Genomic DNA, 19401 nt, shown 5'->3' on the forward strand with positions numbered 1-19401 from the left:
GCCTCTACCATAGCCCATCTCCCCCAGTCATCTCTTAACTTTCTCCTTGTTACTACGCTTTTATCCCTCGACAGGATGGCTACCCCTTTCTGTTTAACTCCTTGTTTAGAAGCAACTATTAATTGAAACCCCAGCTGATTAAGATAGATCTCCTGGGTACTCATTACATGCGTCTCCTGAAGAAACACGAAATCTACATTCATTTGCCGTAACCGCATTCCTATCTTTTGTCTTTTCATTACATCATTTAGGCCAGAAACATTCCATGTCACTAATCTAATAGACATTTTTCACTTTTTTTTTTTTTAAATGCTTGCTTTTATCTAATGTTCTAGAAACGCTATACAATACTAGGTCTAGCGCACTGGATGAATAAACTTCCCTGTTAATTTCAATGTCAATGTTGTCTTCCACATCTTCAGTGTCACTACACATATCATACAGTAGGTACAAATTACGTTTGTCAAATCCTCTTAAGTGTCTTATACCTTTGTGCCCTGTCCATTTCCCTGCCCATCCCCTTCCCCACCCCAGACTTCCTACCCTCAGACTCCCACCCCCCCTACAGGCAAATCGGTCCAACGGACCTATGTCTGGCCGACTTTTGCCTCCTGGATGTCACACCCGTCAACCCCCCTAAGTTTCCCTTCAACCTACTGTGCTCAGTATCCATCCAATTCCACCCCCTATTTGTGCTCAACCTCTACCGCTATGCTTATTGTATTAATATTGTCTTAATACCAGTCTTTACTTATTAAAACAGAAAAAGCTACAAGAAAATCAGAGAAAACCCATCCGATTAAAGAGGAATGAAAAGAAATAAATTTTTCATAGACCTTAAGCAAACAATTTCCTCTATTATTTTAAATAAGTCCTCATATGTAACTTTTCGTCCCCAAAAATTACTTTGCACAGTCTCTATTTTCCACAGTATATTTATCTTCGTTTCTTTTGGGGAATATCCCTAAGAGCTATTGCGTGGTCGTTATTCTCAACATTCTCCTTGTGCCTTGTTTTTCGTTGATCTTGCAAAAAGTTAAGGTATTCTTGTGCAAGTATCTGAGAGTAGAAGATTTTAAAATTCCCATTTACTCCAATCTTCAAGCGAGCAGGAAACAAAAGGTAAGCCTCACAACCTATGTTTTGAAATGGAGTAATGAGCTGCCTTATCCTCCACCTTCTTTCCACAGTGGTATGGCAAAAGTCAGGACGTGCAAAGAACTCTACGCCATTGTACTTGCATTTAGCTTGGGGCTTTGCTTTGGTGATTATCTCTTCTCGTAGAAGAAAATTCCCCACGTACAAAAGTATTGCGCGAGGCTTACCCTGCGCTGCTTTCTGGACCAGAGGAAAACGGTGTGCCCTTTGTATTTCGTGATCTAAATCCCATGTAGACAACTCTGGAAGGGCACCCTTTAATAAATCAACAACATACCCCCGAACATCACTCCCTTCTTTCCCTTCCTGTATTCCAATCAGGCGTACATTGTTGCGTCTTTGTCTATTCTCAAATTCCTCGAGTTTCCATAACATGTCAGCCGTAGTCTTTTCTTGTTCTTTTCTGTCATCCTAAACTTTAACCATATCATCTTCCAATTTCCCGGTTCTGGTCTCTACTTCAGAGACTCTTTCAGCCATCTCCTCATACAGTCTGCTGACCTTACGCAAGGAAGATTGCATTTTCCTGTTCGCATGTTTAGCCCTGCGCTTTGCTTTTTGGCTCTCAATACGAGCCTCACTCTGCATTTGTTTTAATGTTGTGAATAAAACTTCAAAATTAGATGCACCTCCATCCGCTCCCCGATCTGTAGAGTCCAGCAATCTTATTTCACCATTTACAGACTCCTCTACCGACATTACAGAGTTCTCTGCCATCTTATCCCAATTTAGTTTCTTTACCACTGTTTTCATATTGCCTCTACGTTCTTTTGACAATCTCTGTTGTCTAGATTTACCTTTTCGCTTGCTTGACTTCTTTTTATTTTTACTCTTAGTTTTAATTTTTTCCACGATTCTAATACTGCCCTCAGGATTTGCTTTTGATCTAGAAGAGGCGTCTTTTTGCACTGTTTTTTGGACAGAATCCATAGCTTCTGTCTCACTACTGATAGGAGTTGAGGAAGTTTCAAAGTCACTCCCTGATACAGTCTCTTTACTTTCCGTGTCAGTATTCACTGTTTCATCCCCTGAGCTCTCCGTTTCTGATTCTGTGTCTGTTGTTGATCCCAGACTTCCATTCATACTTTCCTCATCATCCACCTCGTCATTGCCAGTGAAAAAAACCTCATCACTGGGAGAAGCAGGAAGTGCATCAGGTAATTTGCGTATACTTGCATCCCTCTTGTTAGTTAAATCTGAGTTAATATTTTTATCACTCCTTAACTCTGTTTCAATTAAATTGGTTACAGCCTCAGGATTACTTTTTCCTAAAGCATTATCCTCCACCAATCTTTTCTCGTGCGCCTGTCCCTTTAACACCAGATACAGCTAAGGCCAAGTGAATTGTAGCCTTCTCCTTTAAGAGCTTGGTATCGCCCTCTTCCACAGCTGTAGAAAGGTCTCCGGCTTCTGCTGCCTCTGTAATTTCAGTTTGAAGCTGTGCCTCCAGCGTGCAGGTACTGCCCCCATCTGCTCCTGCTCCTGCAATTCCCTCTCCACAACAGGCTGCAACATCCTGCACAGACTCGCCAGCGTGGGGACTCTCACTCCCTGCAACAGATCCGACTGCAATGTTGTTTGGCCAAGTGTTACCGTTGTTACTGCAGGTAAAAACGTCTCAACTATAGTCGTCTGCCGGAGTGCAGTTTCTTTTCCAGATAACTCCCCAGCGGTGAGCTTAGCCTCTTCTCTTCTCCTTGCAGTAGCTGACGGTGGGACAGTCACGTTCTTTTTTTTCGCTCCTTCCTCTTTTTCACGCATTTTCTTTAATTTATTTTCCTTAGCCGCTTCTCGCCTTTGCTGCGCTTTAGATCGCGCTTTCCCTCTTAGATTTAGTGCTGGGGCCCCGAGGTTATCCATATCCTCCTCTGTCTCATAGTCACGGTTCAAATCGTCTTGATCACGATTCTTCCTCGCGTAAAATGCAGGTTTGGAAGCCATAGATTTTGGAGCGACTTTCCAATAATAACTCCCAGGAAGGGGTGGGCGGGAAATCAAAGCTGAACAATGTTTGTGCAGATATTTATGCAAAGCCCACTTTTTCTCTTGTGGAAAGTCACAAATCAAGAAGAGCAAGCCAGTAAGTTCTCTCAGCATCGCTTTTTTTTCCCCCAGTAGATTGTGCTCCCCAGGCACTGTCTCTCTTCCCATCAATGCTCAGCTCTGCACAGATCCGCTCTACACCTTTACTGCTAGCTGTTGCACCTATATCAAGTGCACTTTTCTCCCAGCAAAAGGGCAAGTTTTCTGCAACAATTTAGGTTAACTTAGCTTAGCGGTAGATCTGTAAATCCACAAGTCTGCATTATGAGCGCATTGGGCACATAGTACACCACATCTTTTTCGTCAGGAGGGTGACAGGAGTGCGACCATCCACTACGGCGTCTCGGCGGCCATCTTGCCTCACCCACCAAGTGAGGCTTAGTCAATATCGGCTGAGGTCAGCTAGTGCAATTGCATGTGTCCTGTGGAAGCAGTACGAGTTGTACTGTATAACTGTGCTGCCTCAGGGTGGTAGAAAATATGACAAGTATTGGCAGAGCCAATAGGTCTCTCCCACGAGAGCTATTGACCTTGCCAATGTTTTGTAGCCAGATGCTTTGGAATGTGATTAAGACTAATCTAAAACAAATGGTAATCTGCATACAGAGCTAATGCTTTTTTTTTTATTTATGAAGTGCATTAGCGCTGGATGCATCATAGTTTTTTTAATTATTATTTTTAGTCATGCTGCTGCACAACATAGCTACAAAGTCAGTAATGCCATGTTGTATAGCAGGAACAAAAGGCAATGGTAGAGCCAGTAGTCTCAAAGGCGAAACCTATTGGCTTTGTCAATGCTTTTTGATTTCACTGTGCTATGATTGTTAAAAAGATAGATAATCTTGCTATTCCTGTGATTAACTGCCCCTTTAAAATGACAGAATTCTGTTTTTGCCCGCAAGATACATTCAACCTATCCTATAGACTGTTTTCGTAAACAGTTTTACCAAAGAAGACCTCTTGTCTCTCATCTTGATATGTTTGGAAATTTTACACAAAGTGCCTTGATTATTGGGTCTGATCCGTTCTTTATCTTGCTGTTGTTGAAATCGGCTCAGCTACTTGGTTATTTTCCTTTTTTATGTGCAGAAGAAATTGCTTGAAGCTTAAATTTTAGGTTACATTAAGAGCTATCAATGGAAAGATGTTGGTGAATTCAGATTGGGTCTTGCCTTCTTTACTTACCAGTGAAGTATGTTGTTTACTGTGACTATACTTGCAATAAACATTTTTTATAGAAATGAAAATGTGCTTGCTTTCTTTCAGGGCTGTGTTGCTGGTTTCCTTGATGTTGTCATTGGTGGGCGTGCTGTGGAAACTCCTCCCCTCTCCTCTGTGAACCTTCTTGAAGGTTTAAGTAGGACTGTGGTCTACATGACCTACAACCATCTCTTTAATTTAGTGAGTATTTGCCCTCATTTTCCTTGCTGCATGGAATAGCACCAGATTAATGGAGAATGTAATGATAATGTCACGCAAGGTGTTGCTTTACTTTCTGAGCGCAAGTCTTTTAGATGCCATTATATTCCTGTACTGACTATAACGTGCCTAAGACCCAAAAGCATTCAAGTTCTGATCTGAGAATGAAAATGTGGAACGGGATTGCTACTGTAGGATTGTTTTATCTCGCACTGAAAATGCCTGTAGTCATGTATTTTCCTAATTTCAATCGAGAGCCAATTCTCTTGCTTGACTGCATCGAAAAAGAAACTTATCGTGCCTAAGTGGTCACCACATTACTGATAGAAGCTCATTGTTTGGGACCTTAAAGGTCTTCAAACTTGTTCTTCAGGTTTCTAGATAAGGTCCTGTTCAGGGCTCTCTGGTGGATAGAATTGAACAAAATAAACTGAGCTTGGACAGTGACCACTGGGGTCAACTACTATTCATGGGTTTTTGTGACAATCCATGCTGCTTGGTTTTGAATTATTTGCAGACTGTTTGATATCACTAGTCAAGCTCAAATCCTAATTGCCTGAGATGGGAAAAATAGTAATTCAATGAAATGGCTTCAGGCTCAGGCAAAATGTTACTGAAATGGCCACTGCATTCATTTGATGGGAATTGTGTCAATGTAGACCTGCGATGCATTGACATTGTAATTGGGAAAAATTCTCAGTTGTCAAATATTGAGGAATGGATGTTCGATCTTGATGGAGTTTAATTGGAATCTAAATGAAGAACCTCTTTTTATAGCACCGTTTACCTAAAGACACCTAGCCTTTATCCACCCAACGTATACAAGGTTCTGCAGTACTGGTTGGCTGTTTCCCATCCATTTGAACAACACTAGTGCACTCTCGTATGAAACTGCAGCCCCTTAAATCAAAGACATTTGTGCGGTGAATACACATATACCTTGTATAATGAAGGGGATGGGTAAGCACATGGTGGATGCGATGTTTGAATAATTGGAGTATAATCGATAAGAACAAGATGTATCATTCTCGTAAAGAAAAAGTGGCGATATTTAAAATGTCTACTACCCTGATACTGCTGCCAGTAGAAGCCACAAGTAGATGTTTGAAGCAGTCTGACAAATCTAAGCTGAAGTAAAGGTCTGTTGGAGGTGGATTTGATACGAAATACCAAAAAAAGGTATATCATGCAGTGTGTCCAGGTGTCTCCTTGCCTGTGGACAAGGTCTTGCTCTAGCAATCCCAAGGTGCTCTTCTAGGGGTGTGTTGTTAGACATCTGGAAATACACACAGTAGGCAATAGCCAAACAAGTGAGACTTCGACCAATGCCTCAAAGTACCTCTGCACCCAGGCTTCACAGCCCTCGTCCAAGGGAGGTCACTGTGCCAACAAGGTCTCCATACCCACATGTGATAAGCCCGCCCTTGGGTTTACCCAAATTGGAATTCCAGTTGCCTCTCTAAAGCCTCTTTCTGCAGGCCCCCTTCAACCGCTGACGGCACCAGACCCAACGCCAAATGACACTACTGCACCCAAGCCCCACAGCCCGAGGAGAAGTGGACCGAGGTATCCCTAAGTGCCTGAGCATGTCAAGGGTCAAGCTTCCTCCCGTGGGTTGCCCCGGACTGATCCCCCAGTCCCTGCTTTGCAATCTCTTTCTAACCAGACCATTCCCCATTGGATTGAATGGGACACCCAATGCCGTATCACATCTCTGCAGCCAGACGTCACAGAGCCTCCCGAGGTGACCTGTTGGTGTGGCCTTGGACCTTGCTCCATACTCACGTTCAGCCCAGTAGAACAGTCTCATAAGTCACTGTTAAGTTCCCGAATGCAGTAGATTTTCCCACCATAACATAACATTACTGCACCCAAAAAGTGTCAACTTTTGAAAACTGTAAAAATTCAGAACTCGAAAAATACTTACCTGATTCCGATGATCTTGGTATCTAAATTCATATAAAAGTATGTTTTATTTATTTAAATTGGTGTGGGAGGTCTTTATTAAGTGTCTCACTGCTTGTGTGTGCAGTAGGTGCTTAGCACTACCCTCCTCTGATATGCCTAACTGCTCGCCCACACTGCCTCAAAATAGAGCATTTGGGGTGTCATTTGTGCACTTGTCATATCTTTGGGGTTTGCCTGGACACTTTACACAGTGTACCTCTTTTCGTCCACTATATAAAGAGCCAGCTTCCTATTGTGTACAGAAGTTGAACTTTTATTTTTGCACTGCTCTAAGCTGGTGAGTTTTTTTTACGTGACAAGGAGATGCTAGAATTTCTTTAAAAAGGATGCCTATTCATGCTGCTTGTTAGTGAATACTCTGTAGTTGTGCAATAGCTTATTAGGGTGCTCTGATGTAGACCGTGTTACAGTCCTACTTCTTTCATAATTTATAAATTGATAATCGTCTCTGAAAAGGGCTAAGTATGTCTTGGCTTCCTGGCTTTTTGCTTTTAAAGCAGTGCACAGTTTCCATGATTGCAAGATGCTTACGTGAAAATTGAGGTCTGCACCCTTTCATATTTTATCTGATTTAATACGAAGATAGGACTCCTACTTTTCCATTGGTCTGTGTGTAGTGTCTTAGAAGCTGATCTTATTGACTATGAGAACTTCTAGGGAAGTAGCTTCATTGACACCTCACAACATTAGACCTTGATGTTTGAAAAGTCTTTTTCATGCCGAGATCCTGTTGTCTAATTTTCTTCTACTAGTTAGATTTTCAGCTTCGTACTTCACTTCAGAATATCAGAGGTCCTATGACTATCTCCAAGCCTTCCCTTGTTACAGGATGATACACTTGACCCAGACACAAATGGAAGGGCCGGTATAGAAGTGAGCAATTCTTTCACCATTGAAGGTTGAGGATATTGTATTTGTACCCATGTGCCTGATGCCAAGGTTAAACTCTGCAGTTAAATGGGATTCACTTCCATTATTTTCTTTCTCCAGTTATAGACTACCTAGATTAGGGTTTTGAGGAGAACTGTTCATTTACACATCTTAAACACACCCAGCAGGATGGTCATATAGGGGTCAAAATTGAATTTAACAAGAGGGAGCTACACCTAGGTCTTATTTATATACGTACAAGTTATTCTCTTGTTTTCCATGCATATTTTGTTAAAAAACTTTATTTCGATCAGTATGATCATAAAAACATTTTAAGTAGAATCCAACATCTCGTTTAAGTTAAAAACAAGTAAAAGGGTATACAGATATCAAGAAACATAACTAAATACATAGTGCTGCCTACAAACTCATATCAACTCCGAATCAATAATGCATATAATTATATACAGTACTTGTATTAGTCATTGAAGTGTTTATTAGTAGCATAACTTGTTACATTAAAGCGCTTGTGCAAGAATATAATAGAAGATTTGCAGAACCTTGATTATGGATAAAAGGGTCATATAATAACAGTTTACTTCAAGGAGAGAGATGAAAACCATTATTGTAGATCGTTAAACACTAGTCCTGGTTCTTGATGGTATAAAAACCAAATATTGTATACCTTAAATATGATACATGATTAAAATACTGTGAAGATAGGCATCAAATCCATCTAGAATTCCATCAGTTAAAAAGTGGGACAAGGTATGCACCAATTTAGTCACCATCTTTGGGGCAAGGTATGCACCAATTTAGTCACCATCTTTGGGGCAAGGTATGCACCAATTTAGTCACCATCTTTGGGGCTCATTTTTAAAACAAACTTGTCAAGTACACCACATGGAAAATAAAAAGCCTGCCACCGAGTAAGCTGTGGGGAGACTGGCATCAATCTTCAGTGGCAAAAACAACAGTTGATGGACAGAATGCAGAACAATGTCATACATTCACCCCAGTACAGAGATCTGGGCCTAAAGCCATCGTTTTTTTGCTCACAATGCCATTCCAGTTTGAACCCAGCCATATGCAAATCAGTCTTGACACTGTGCCCCATGAGAACAGTCCAGCCCGAACTTCCAAGCCAGGTCCTCCCTGGACTGTAAACAAGCATCCTAGGACCGGTTTCGGGCTTTCAGTTGATGGATGTTGTTTTTGCATTTGTCACCCCAAGTGGGACGGGTATGCTCAGACGTGAGTCCCGTGCTCTCCATGCCACTGCAATCAAGCTATCCTGGCTGATGAAGGCTGATAGCCAGAAACCGGTCCTAGGGTGCTTGATTCCGGTCCAGGGAAGACACGGCTTGGCAGTTCGGGCTGGACTGTTCCCATGAGTCACAGGGTAAAGACTGATTTGCATATGCCATGTCTGAACTGGGTGGTGTGGTGAGCAAAATAACGACTGATTAAACCCAGATCTGTGACTGGGGGGTGAATGTTTTGCCATTGTGCAACATTCCGTCCATCAATTGTTGTTTTTGCATCGTATTTCAGTAGCCTAAAGGCCTCTGAGCATCGCCTGGTTCCTAGGTTTCTGCATATCTGAACCAGCCATCGTTTTCTTGCTTTTTTATAGCCAGTACAGACAAAGAACACATGGCTTTCAAATTCTTCTGCGTAGTTGCATGCCGGGCAACCCAACATACATATTGAGTCTCTAATTTCTTCCAACACTCAGTGTGAGGAACTAGCAGATTTTTTGTGCGTAAAGTAGAGATCATTTATAATAACCTGCCAACTATCCCCCTTCCAGCAGCCGGCTTGCCTATTCATCGCCCAGCTGAGTTTGAGGACCGGTTAAATGTCTCTAAAACAACTTTGTGCTCCTTTCCCCTAGATTGAAGTTTTGTGCCTTCAAATTAAATCAAGCTCTCCAGCTGATCCGCTGTGACCAGATCAGCTTTGACAAGATTTAACTGAATCTCTCCAGCGATAAGGGAATTGGTTATTTTGTCTCTTTCCTCTGCTTCACTTCCGGCAACCTGAAAGCATGCAAAAGTTATACCTCTTTTAAAGAAGCCGTCTATGGAGCCATCAGACCCGAGCAACTTCCGACTGATCTCCCAGCTCCCTTTCTTAGCTAAGGTTACTAAGTTATATGTTAACACGGTTCTGGTGGAATTGGTGGAGCGCAATAAAACGCTGGATCCTTCACAAAATGGTTTCCGTCCGCATCTTAGTACGGAATCAGCACTGTTGGCAGTGACTGAGGATATCCGTAGCTGCCTAAATGCCGGGAACTCGGCGGCCTTAATTCTGTTAGATTTAAGTGCTGCTTTCAATACCGTTTCCCATGACATTCTTCTAGGTCGTCTACATGATATCGGAGTCAGGTGGTCTGCTTTAGTGTGGTTCCAGTCCTTCTTGGAAGGCAGAACTTTTCAAGTGGTGGTACCACCTTTCCACCACTCTCAGGAGCATGCCATCAAGTATGGGGTTCCTCGGGGCTCAATATTAAGCCCTGCGCTTTTCAATATCTATGTGAAACCCCTAGCTTTGTAAGAAACGTAGAAGGTTCTCATTGGTTTTTTATGCTGATGTCACCCAGCTAGTTGTCGTCTTCTCTAAAGCGTGTCAAGACAATCTTTTTACATTTGGAGAGGACCTTATAGCTATTTCTGAATGGATGACTGCAAACTGTTTACAGCTGAATGCATCCAAGTCTGAAATTCTGGTGATGGATAGAGACAGGGCCCTCTGGTCGGAAAAGTGGGGGCCTGATAAATTAAAACCTGCACCTTTGTTAAAGAAGGCAGTAAAGAACTTAGGGTTCTGGATAGATAGGGAGCTCTCATTTGAAGTACAATCAGAGCCTCAGCGGGATCATGTTTCAGTCTCCTGAGAGGGTTGAAACCGTTATTGGTTATTTTTCTCCTAAGGTTCGTCAAACTATTCTTCAAGCTACAATTCTATCGAGGCTAGATTATGGGAATTCTCTTTATCTAGGTGCCAACAAATCCTGTATTTCTCGTCTCCAAAGAATCCAGAATGCGGCAACGCATGCTCTGTTTGCATTGTCCAAATCTTGTTCAGTTGCTAACCTCCTGCCTAAACTCCACTGGCTGCCGATAGCTAAAAGAATCCACTTTAAGACGTTGTGTGTAGCCCACAAAACATTTACACATCAAGGACCACCGATCTTAGTGGATCTTCTGGTCCAATATGTGCCTAATCGCCCTCTGCGCTCGGCCAACTCTGGCTCAGTTTGTATTCCTCGCTTCCAAAGGGCCAGAGCGGGTGGCCGCTCTTTCAAGGTCCAGGTAGCGTATCTGTGGAATTCTCTTCTGATTTCTATCAGAGGACTACAGAACCATTTAGCATTTCAAAAGGCCATAAAGACCTGGCTTTGCCCTGCGTAGGCCACTTACTTGGGTTGGAGTGGTCCAGTGTCATTTGTTGGGGTCGCTCTGGGACGCCTCGGCACTGCGGCAGCTATGCGCTGTATACATTTTAGAAATTAATAATATTTGTAAATTGCACAGTTAATAGTGCATCGCATACATATATTTTTTAGACATTATTTCTATAGTACCCAAAGTGTGAACTAAGATTTACACAGTGCCTTGCACACTGATTGTAGGATACTGGGTTTTTGTTTCGGTACCCCCACTTTTTTGCCTGGTATTAGATTTAACTTTGACTGGAGTGTACTGGGTTGCTGCTATCCAGGTCCCTAGTACCAGTGTTCTTTCTAAAAAAAAATGTACCATTGTTCCCTAATTTGCAAAACCTTTAGCACTCTCTGCAAGTCCCTAGTAAATGGTACCCTGGTACCTATGGCCTGAGCTGCTAAAAAGGGTCCCTAAGGCCTGCATCATGAATTGTGCCACCCTAAGGGACCCCTCACCAAGCACATACACAACTGCCATTGCAGGATATGTGTCTTGGTGCAGACGAAAGTGAAAACACGACCTGTCACACAATGCTGTTTTCCATGTCCCCTATCACTAGGCCTGGGCGTAGTTCGCGTAGCCGCACTCCGCGAGCTACGCGAAGATGCACTTGCACTCCGCGAACTACGCATAGCTCCGCGAGCATGCGTATTAGCTTGCTTGACCCGTTCGCAAGCCATTTTTCGTCTTCGGGAGCGCCGTGGAACTCTGGAACCTGCTCGACACCACATCTCCAGACGTCGCCTTCCTCACGGAAACATGGATGAACGCCTCCTCAGCGCCCGACATCGCCGTCGCCTTTCCGGACGGATACAAGATCACCCGGAGAGACCGCGTCAACTAGACAGGAGGAGGCATCGCCATCGTCCACAAGAACACCATCCGCATCACGACCAACTCAGACGACACCCTCACAGCCGCTTAACATCTTCACTTCCAGAAACACACCGACCCCAAGACCACACTGGGAGGCACCCTCATCTACAGACTCCCAGGACCTCGCACACAATTCAGCGAAGACATCGCAGACTTCATCAGCCCGCACGCCCTCGCCTCCGCTGACTACATCCTCCTAGGGGACCTCAACTTCCACCTGGAGAACAACAACGACAACACCACCACCACCCTGCTGGACAACCTCGCCAACCTCGGACTCATGCAACTGGGGAACACCCCCACCCACTACGCCGGACACACGCTTGACCCAGTCTTCTCCTCCAGCAAGTACATCTCCTTCAGCCACTCCACCGGGCTCCACTGGACAGACCACAGCTGCGTCCACTTCAGCTTCAGAAAGACCACGACTCCCCACCACCCGCAACAGGTTCCCTGCAGGAACTGGAACAAGATCACCACCGACCAGCTCACCACTGCACTGAGCCAGAACCCGCCCGCCAGCTCAATGGACCCCAACCAAGCAGCCAACAACCTCACACAGTGGATCACCAATTGCGCTCGCCCAACCAGCCTCGACCACTCGCAGTCCGGCTTCCGCACCAACCACAGCACCGAGACCGCCCTCATCGCAGCCACTGACGACATCCGAGCCCTGCTCGACAACTGGGAAACAGCGGCCCTCCTCCTCCTGGACCTCTCCGCAGCATTCGATATGGTCTGCCACCGCACCCTAGTGCAGCGCCTCAGCAACATCGGAATCCAAGAGAAGGCACTGGAGTGGATCATCTTGTTCCTCACGGGAAGAACCCAGAGAGTCCGCCTCCCCCCGTACAGATCCAAGGCCACCAAAGTCATATGCGGCGTACCACAAGGATCATCACTCAGCCCCACCCTCTTCAACGTCTACATGAGCCCCCTCGCAGCCATCGTACGCCAACCCAACCTCAACATCATCTCCTACGCCGACGACACCCAGCTGATCCTCTCCCTCACCAACGACCCAGGACCCGCCAGAACCAACCTACACGAAGGGATGAAAGACGTAGTCGAGTGGATGAGGAACAGCCACCTGAAACTAAACTCAGACAAGACGGAAGTCCTCATCCTTGGATCATCACCCTCCGCCTGGGACGACTCCTGGTGGCCCCCTGCCCTGGGCAGCGCACCCAAACCAACGGACCACGCACGCAACCTGGGCTTCATCCTGGACTCCTCCCTCTCGATGACCAGACAAGTCAACGACGTCTCATCATCATGCTTCAACATCCTACGCATGCTCCGAAAGATCTTCCCATGGCTCGCCACCGAAACCAGGAAGACGGTCACACAGGCACTCTTCACCAGCCGACTGGACTACGGAAACACCCTCTATACCGGAACCACAGCCAAACTCCAGAAAAGACTCTAACACATCCAGAACGCCTCCGCACGACTCATCTTGGACATCCCCCGACACAGCCACATCTCCGGACACCTGAGAGACCTTCACTGGCTCCCCGTCAGCAAGAGAATCACGTTCCAACTCCTCACCCACGCACACAAGGCCCTCCACGACCTGGGCCCCAGGTACCTCAACAACCGCCTGACCTTCTACACTCCCACCCGCCAGCTACGATCGACCAGCCACGCCCTCGCCGCCGTGCCACGCATCCGAAGATCCACCATGGGAGGAAGATCCTTCTCCTACCTGGCAGCCAAGACTTGGAACTCCCTCCCCATCCACCTCCGCCTGACCCAAGACCACCTCTGCTTCAGGAAGCAACTCAAGACATGGCTGTTCGAGCAGTAGCGGACCCCCCTCCCCCAAGTGCCTTGAGACCGTCTGGGTGAGTAGCGCGCTATACAAATATCCTGATTGATTGATTGATTGCCTGCATGCTCGGAATGTGTAGCGCGCGAAGTTACCCATGAGGTTTGTCCTGCCCGCTCGTGTCCCCTTATTTCCGGTCACTACTAACGTGTTCGCGAGTTATTCTGTGCCAGATTGCAGTTTCTGCGTGTTCGGCAACTCAATCTTACCGACAAGCATCCTCGCGCACGCGAAAATGCTATTGAGCGCGCGAGAACTACGCTACGCAGCAGTTTGCGGAGTATTCAACAACTTCGCGTTCTCCGCGGAGCGCGGAGTTGACGAAACTCCGCGAACGGAGCGTAGTTCTTCGCCCAGGGTTACCTATCACTGCATATGATTTTTATAAGTCACCCCTACAGCAGGCCTGATAACCCCATGGCAGTGTGTGCAATATTATGTGATGAGATATGCCCCTGTGCGGGTCAGTCCTATTGCTGCCAGTGCAATTTACCAGGAAAGCCATCTTAAACCATGTACTGATCTCTGGTGAAAGCGAGTTCCCCATATACATGATGGTTTCACCGGAAACTGGAATGTCTGCTACCAAACATCTCGTCTGGATAAACCCACATCAATGCCAGTGTTGGATTTATCAAAACATGCACTCAAAGGGCACCTTAGCGGTGCCCCACAAACACCTACCAGCGTCTGGTGTGCTTGCTGAATGGATTGTGCCATCCTGCCACCAGAGACAATGACCTCCTAGGGTGAGAGCCTTTTGCTCTCAGGAGGTCAGGAGCAAAAGCCCGTCCGGTAAGAGTGGAACACCCCCTCCCACAGGATGTTATGCTGATTAGCCTCCTTGGGCTGGCGAGCTTCAAGGGAGCCACCGCCTTTGGAATACGAATCTGGCACCCCTCATAGGAGAGGTAGCACCCCACCCCCATTGTCCAGAGCCCACTTGTTGCCTGGACAGGCTGTAAAATATGCTAGTCAGATAGGTGTGCTTCCCCAGACTAGTACCACTCCTAAGCTGGGCGATCTGCGAGGTGGACACACATTTTGAGACGTAGCCATCTGTGTGATGGCATACATAGGAATTCTGGCACAGTTATGCTCACTTTCCACAAGAAGTGGTCATATAGGGGGTGCAGTGCCCCCAAGGGTCAGTAGCCCATTGTCTACTGCCCTACTCGCCCCTAAACCCCCTAAATTCAGTATTTAATGGAGTCCCTAGCACCTTGACTGCGACTGCTCCCGATAAGTTAACCTGATGCCGAAAGACACCTCCGCATCTGTGGCCCCCAGGACGTGGAGAAGAGGACCCCAGGTGTCCCTACTTCCCGAGCATTATAAGTCCCCCATTCTGAGCCTGCAGCCTCTTTTCCGCAATGACCAATCTCCGGTAAAACCGATTAGGCTCACCACGTTCTTTGGCACCCGGCCAAAGAACGCTGGTCGTGTAATGCTGGTGCCTCCTTGGACCTTGCCCACCCTTAACTCCCAGAGATTGGTCCTGTAAGTCGATGTATTGTACCTGTTTGCAGAACTTGTTTTTCCTCCCATAGGAAAATATTGCAGAACTACAAAATGGCACACAGCCCACTTTTTGAACTGAAAATAATTTATATTTAAAAACGTACTTACCTGAACGATTTTCTTCTGATGCTTAAACAAATATAAAGATACTTGCTATTTTTGTAAATTGGTGTGGATCTCCTTCTTGAGATGTGTTGTCATTTACTGATCAGTTTGTGTGTATTTGCAAATGTCTTGCAATCCTCTGTGTTACGCCTAAGGCTGCTCGACCACAGTACCCCCTAGCAGAGCACTTTGCGATTGCATAGCAAGCCCTGTCCACTAGTAAGGGAGCTCCTATTCTCTTTACCAGGTATTACACAGATTATTGATATATCACTTAAAGAGCCAGCTTCCTACTCTGATGCAGCTGTTTTTGTTTTTGTTTGCTAATTGTAAAATGCCTGCCTACCCTAGTGAGTAGGAGTGCAGTCTTGTGTGAAGTTGCTTACTGATTAAATTATTGCTCATGCTTTAAGTATTGTCAAGAAGCTGAATCTTTCAGTTTTGCTTACCTTGGCCCAGAACAATCAACAATCTATTTGGGGAAAAATCCCTTAAATGTTCTTTTTTTGACACATTACATTGCATTTTGAGATTGTAGCAATAAAGTACAACAAAGCAACAATGTAACTGAGGCACTATGTTTCCTGCCTCATCCCCAGCTCACTTCTCTATCCCACAACCCCCATCTCTGGTCATTACATGCATAATTGTGCATCAATTATAAATCACATCCCCAAACCCATGTATGATCGAATTTTATTGACTAAAGTTGTGGTGTGCGAGTCTATTGGTGTAATGGTGATCTCTATCGTCTGCTCATGTTCCCCATGTTTTCGTGTATTTCTAAGGACAGCCTCTAGCCTCATAAACTGGTTGGTCTCTGTTCGTGCACCAGTTCAGTCCTCTTTTCCACTCTGCAATCGAGGGGGGAGCATCCACCTTTCACTGTCGTGCAATATCCTTTTCAGCCACATTCAAGCCCAGCCTGACGATACTAGTTGTAATGATCCATTTCGAAAGTCAATGGTCCTGGAAATTACCTTTTTTAATCCTAATTCGATCTTTAAAATAGCTGCCTTTCCTTTAAAAGGCCAGTAGAAAGGTGGGAAGGCACTCTGATTGGCTCACTGGGCAACCTTGTTACCTCCTCAGAGTGGGTCCACCACCCGTAGATCCTAAGCCGAAGGTCTTTGCTAGTGCTTGGTTAGTACTTCAACTGCATGAATGATGCAGATAGTTTTGTTCCTCCGAGGGTTTCGTTCAGTGAAACTGGGCCTTCAACTTCTTCAATAGTGTATTTGGGTATTATCGAAAAGAGGGGTAGGGAGTAAAAGATTGAAGAAGCCATCCCTTCTCCAGCCAATGGTGAGGACGTACCTGGTGGTTTCTCAACCCCATTGCTCTTTAGATGTGGAGCCCAGGAGCCAGGCTATGACATCTGTTGGCCTATGAAAGGTGTTAGATTGAAATCTACTGTGCTCACTTGGCCGGATGCATCATTCTTTAGGCCAACTTTCTGGTGTGTTTCAGTTTTTGTCTGATCACTGTCCGATTTTCCCTCCAGGTTGGGTTCATGAGGAATGTGATCTTTGGCAACCAGCTGAGAGAAGAAGACAGGATGGCACTAGAAAACCTGCTTGCAACAATTCCAAGTACTAAACCTGGAAAGAACAGCGGCATCGATATAACTCCTTACAGCACCCCCCAGCTGTCGCCAGCAAGCACTCCCGCCAACAAAAAGAACCGCCCGCCAGGTAAGGAGAGGGCATAAGTTTTCGCCCCAGTATAGTCCACTTATGAGAAACTAGCATAGAAAAAAAGACTTGTAAACATATATTTTTGCCCTCCTGAAACACATTCTCTTTTTGCCCATTTGATGTTCTTAAAATCACTGCCTCCCATGTGACAGTGACTGTGCAATGGATGAGAAAAAGCCAACTGATGACATTGGCAAAGGCGCCATGCGGCCAGTATATTAGTGAAGATCAAACAAAAGGCATAATTAATTGACAGGTTATTCAACCTCCTGGGAACTTAAGTGTGCTTATTGTCAAATGTAATAGTTACATATCTGTCATGTATGGAAATAAATGCAGTTCTCACTCAAACACCCCTCTAAACTACGCAATACAGCTGTACAAATGAAGAAACCTTACACTCTCTTAAAAGGTTATGAGGACTGAAGAGGAACACCTATGCCTCCCAAAAAAGGCAACTATCCTCCCAAACTCCCTGGACCTGACATTGTAAACTCTTCTTGGTTTCTGAGCAGCTGCACTAGCTAAGTAGACCGAGCGAATCTGGTGTAATTTTATATTTTTCTAAAACTACTTATGTGTACAGGTATCTCGAATAATGAAATCTAAATGACCAAAAACTTGTCATTTGAAATAGCTGGAAGGGATAATAAATAGGCTTAAGGATACGGTAAATAAAGGTTTAACAAAGCCAATAGGTCTCCCTTGTGTTGCAGGAAGCATTTGATAAGAGATGGTCACTTTGTTTATTTTTCTCCAGCAGTCTAAGAAAGAAAATATAATTAAGCACCACCTTGGGCTAAAACAATAAGGAAGATGGAAGTGAGGTTCTGTAGTAGGGGATCTCTGTGTATAGTCATAATCTAGTGAATAGTCCCGCCCATGTGCGTGGACCCCGGAGCAATCAAAAATCTATTACGGTGTCGAAAAATGCAAAACTGCACAGACACTTAAGAGAGAATTAAAGACAGATAATGCAGCCTATGAAACCAGGCTACACTGTTCAACTAGAAATTCCACCAAAAATCCACAAACAGCAAAGTCTGTCCAGATTTCCCTTGCCTCAACAGCAAAAACCCCTCTGGAATGATAGAGAGGAAGACCTGGACAGACAAGCCCCATAGGCTGCCATTATGTGGCTCAGAACAGGATATGTGCCTTTTAGAGACCTTTCCAGAACTTCACAGTATCCCAGAATGCACTGCAGGTCCCTTTTTACTTTCAGTTCTTTTTTCCGGCTCCTGCAAGCAGGACCCTGGAGCATTTAGCTCTCCCTTTTCAAGGGTTTATTGGTGATTTTTCACTTTTTGTTCAAGTTGAGTGCTTTTCTAAAGTACTTTGGTGCCTTTCTTCTTGTTTTATCCTTTGGTGCACCCTTTGATTGTCAAATATGCCTGCATTATTTGACAAATGTCCAGAGTGCTCCAGGAAGAAGGCCAAATCGGATCCACATGAGGTGTGTATCCTCTGCCTTCCCTCTTCCCATGTCCCAGAGGAGTGTGTGATTTGTCAGGGCTTCTCTGGCAGGACCCTGAAGGACAAAAAGAAGATCAGGCTTCAGGGCCTTGAGGAAAGAAGGCTGAAGGCGCAAAGTAGTCTTCGACCTCCAGCGAGCAATCACAATGCAGAGGGGAGGCCGTCAATCAGATGGCATGAGCCCGGCCTCATCAAATACCTAGCACGGTAGAACCCAGTGATTAGACTATGATCCATTTAACATTAAACTATACAAGACCTTTACAACTAGACTTCTAAGCAGGCTCAATTACACCAGTGTATGCAGATTAAAAATATTACATCTAATGGGCGCACAATAGACCCATGGCCAAGTGTTTCCCTTGATTCATTAAGCGCTAAAGCTAGAACAAAGTTCTCTCTTTTTCCTGAAGCTCAGGAGGCATTCTTCATGTACTATTGCTCAAGAAGCCCATAAATAATTGCCTGCTGCAGAGATACCAATTTCGGCCCAGAAAGTCAGCACAATGACATTGATTGGTAAAACCAGTGGGTCTAGCTTGCATTGTGTACCTCGAGTAACACACAAAAAAAAAGTGCCAGGGCTCTGACCAGGAGGCCACTGTAGCTTGCCCCACCCATCGTCCTTGTCACCCCCGCCAAAACAACTAATAACCATCTCTCTCGCATGTAAATGCGACAGTTCAGATTATTCCAGGTCCCCAAAGCAAAAGGAATGGCTGGGGAGGCAGGTATTAGCAATTTTTGTGTATATTGTAGTCCTCCACTAACGTTGTTCTGCTCATCTCTAAATTAGATGAGCAGCGCTACCATGTGGTGGACTGTTTTAAGTATGGTGTTGACAATTACGTGCCGTTGCCGAGCACTGGATACCAATTAAGTGCTGGTGTTGAGCACCGCTTTACGCAAAAAACACCGGTGGAGATGTACACTTTACAAATTCTATGTATAAATATAAACAGCATGTATGATCTGGGGATAGGAA

At 45.1% G+C, this 19401-nt stretch overlaps 1 protein-coding gene across 22 annotated transcripts in view; it reads left to right on the forward strand.

Moving 5' to 3' along the window:
• Nucleotides 1–19401, forward strand: part of GAPVD1 (GTPase activating protein and VPS9 domains 1) — a 304659-nt gene that overhangs the window by 100685 nt on the left and 184573 nt on the right. For all 22 annotated transcript variants that reach the window (XM_086924684.1, XM_086924695.1, XM_086924697.1 and 19 more), the window contains exons 5-6: nt 4468–4602; nt 16748–16937. In XM_086924684.1, coding sequence (XP_086780810.1) covers nt 4468–4602; nt 16748–16937 — 325 coding nt within the window. The remainder of the gene's footprint in view (nt 1–4467; nt 4603–16747; nt 16938–19401) is intronic.

The sequence above is a fragment of the Lissotriton vulgaris genome, chromosome 5 (genome assembly GCF_964263255.1).
Source record: "Lissotriton vulgaris chromosome 5, aLisVul1.2, whole genome shotgun sequence".
NCBI classification, from domain to species: Eukaryota; Metazoa; Chordata; class Amphibia; order Caudata; family Salamandridae; genus Lissotriton; species Lissotriton vulgaris.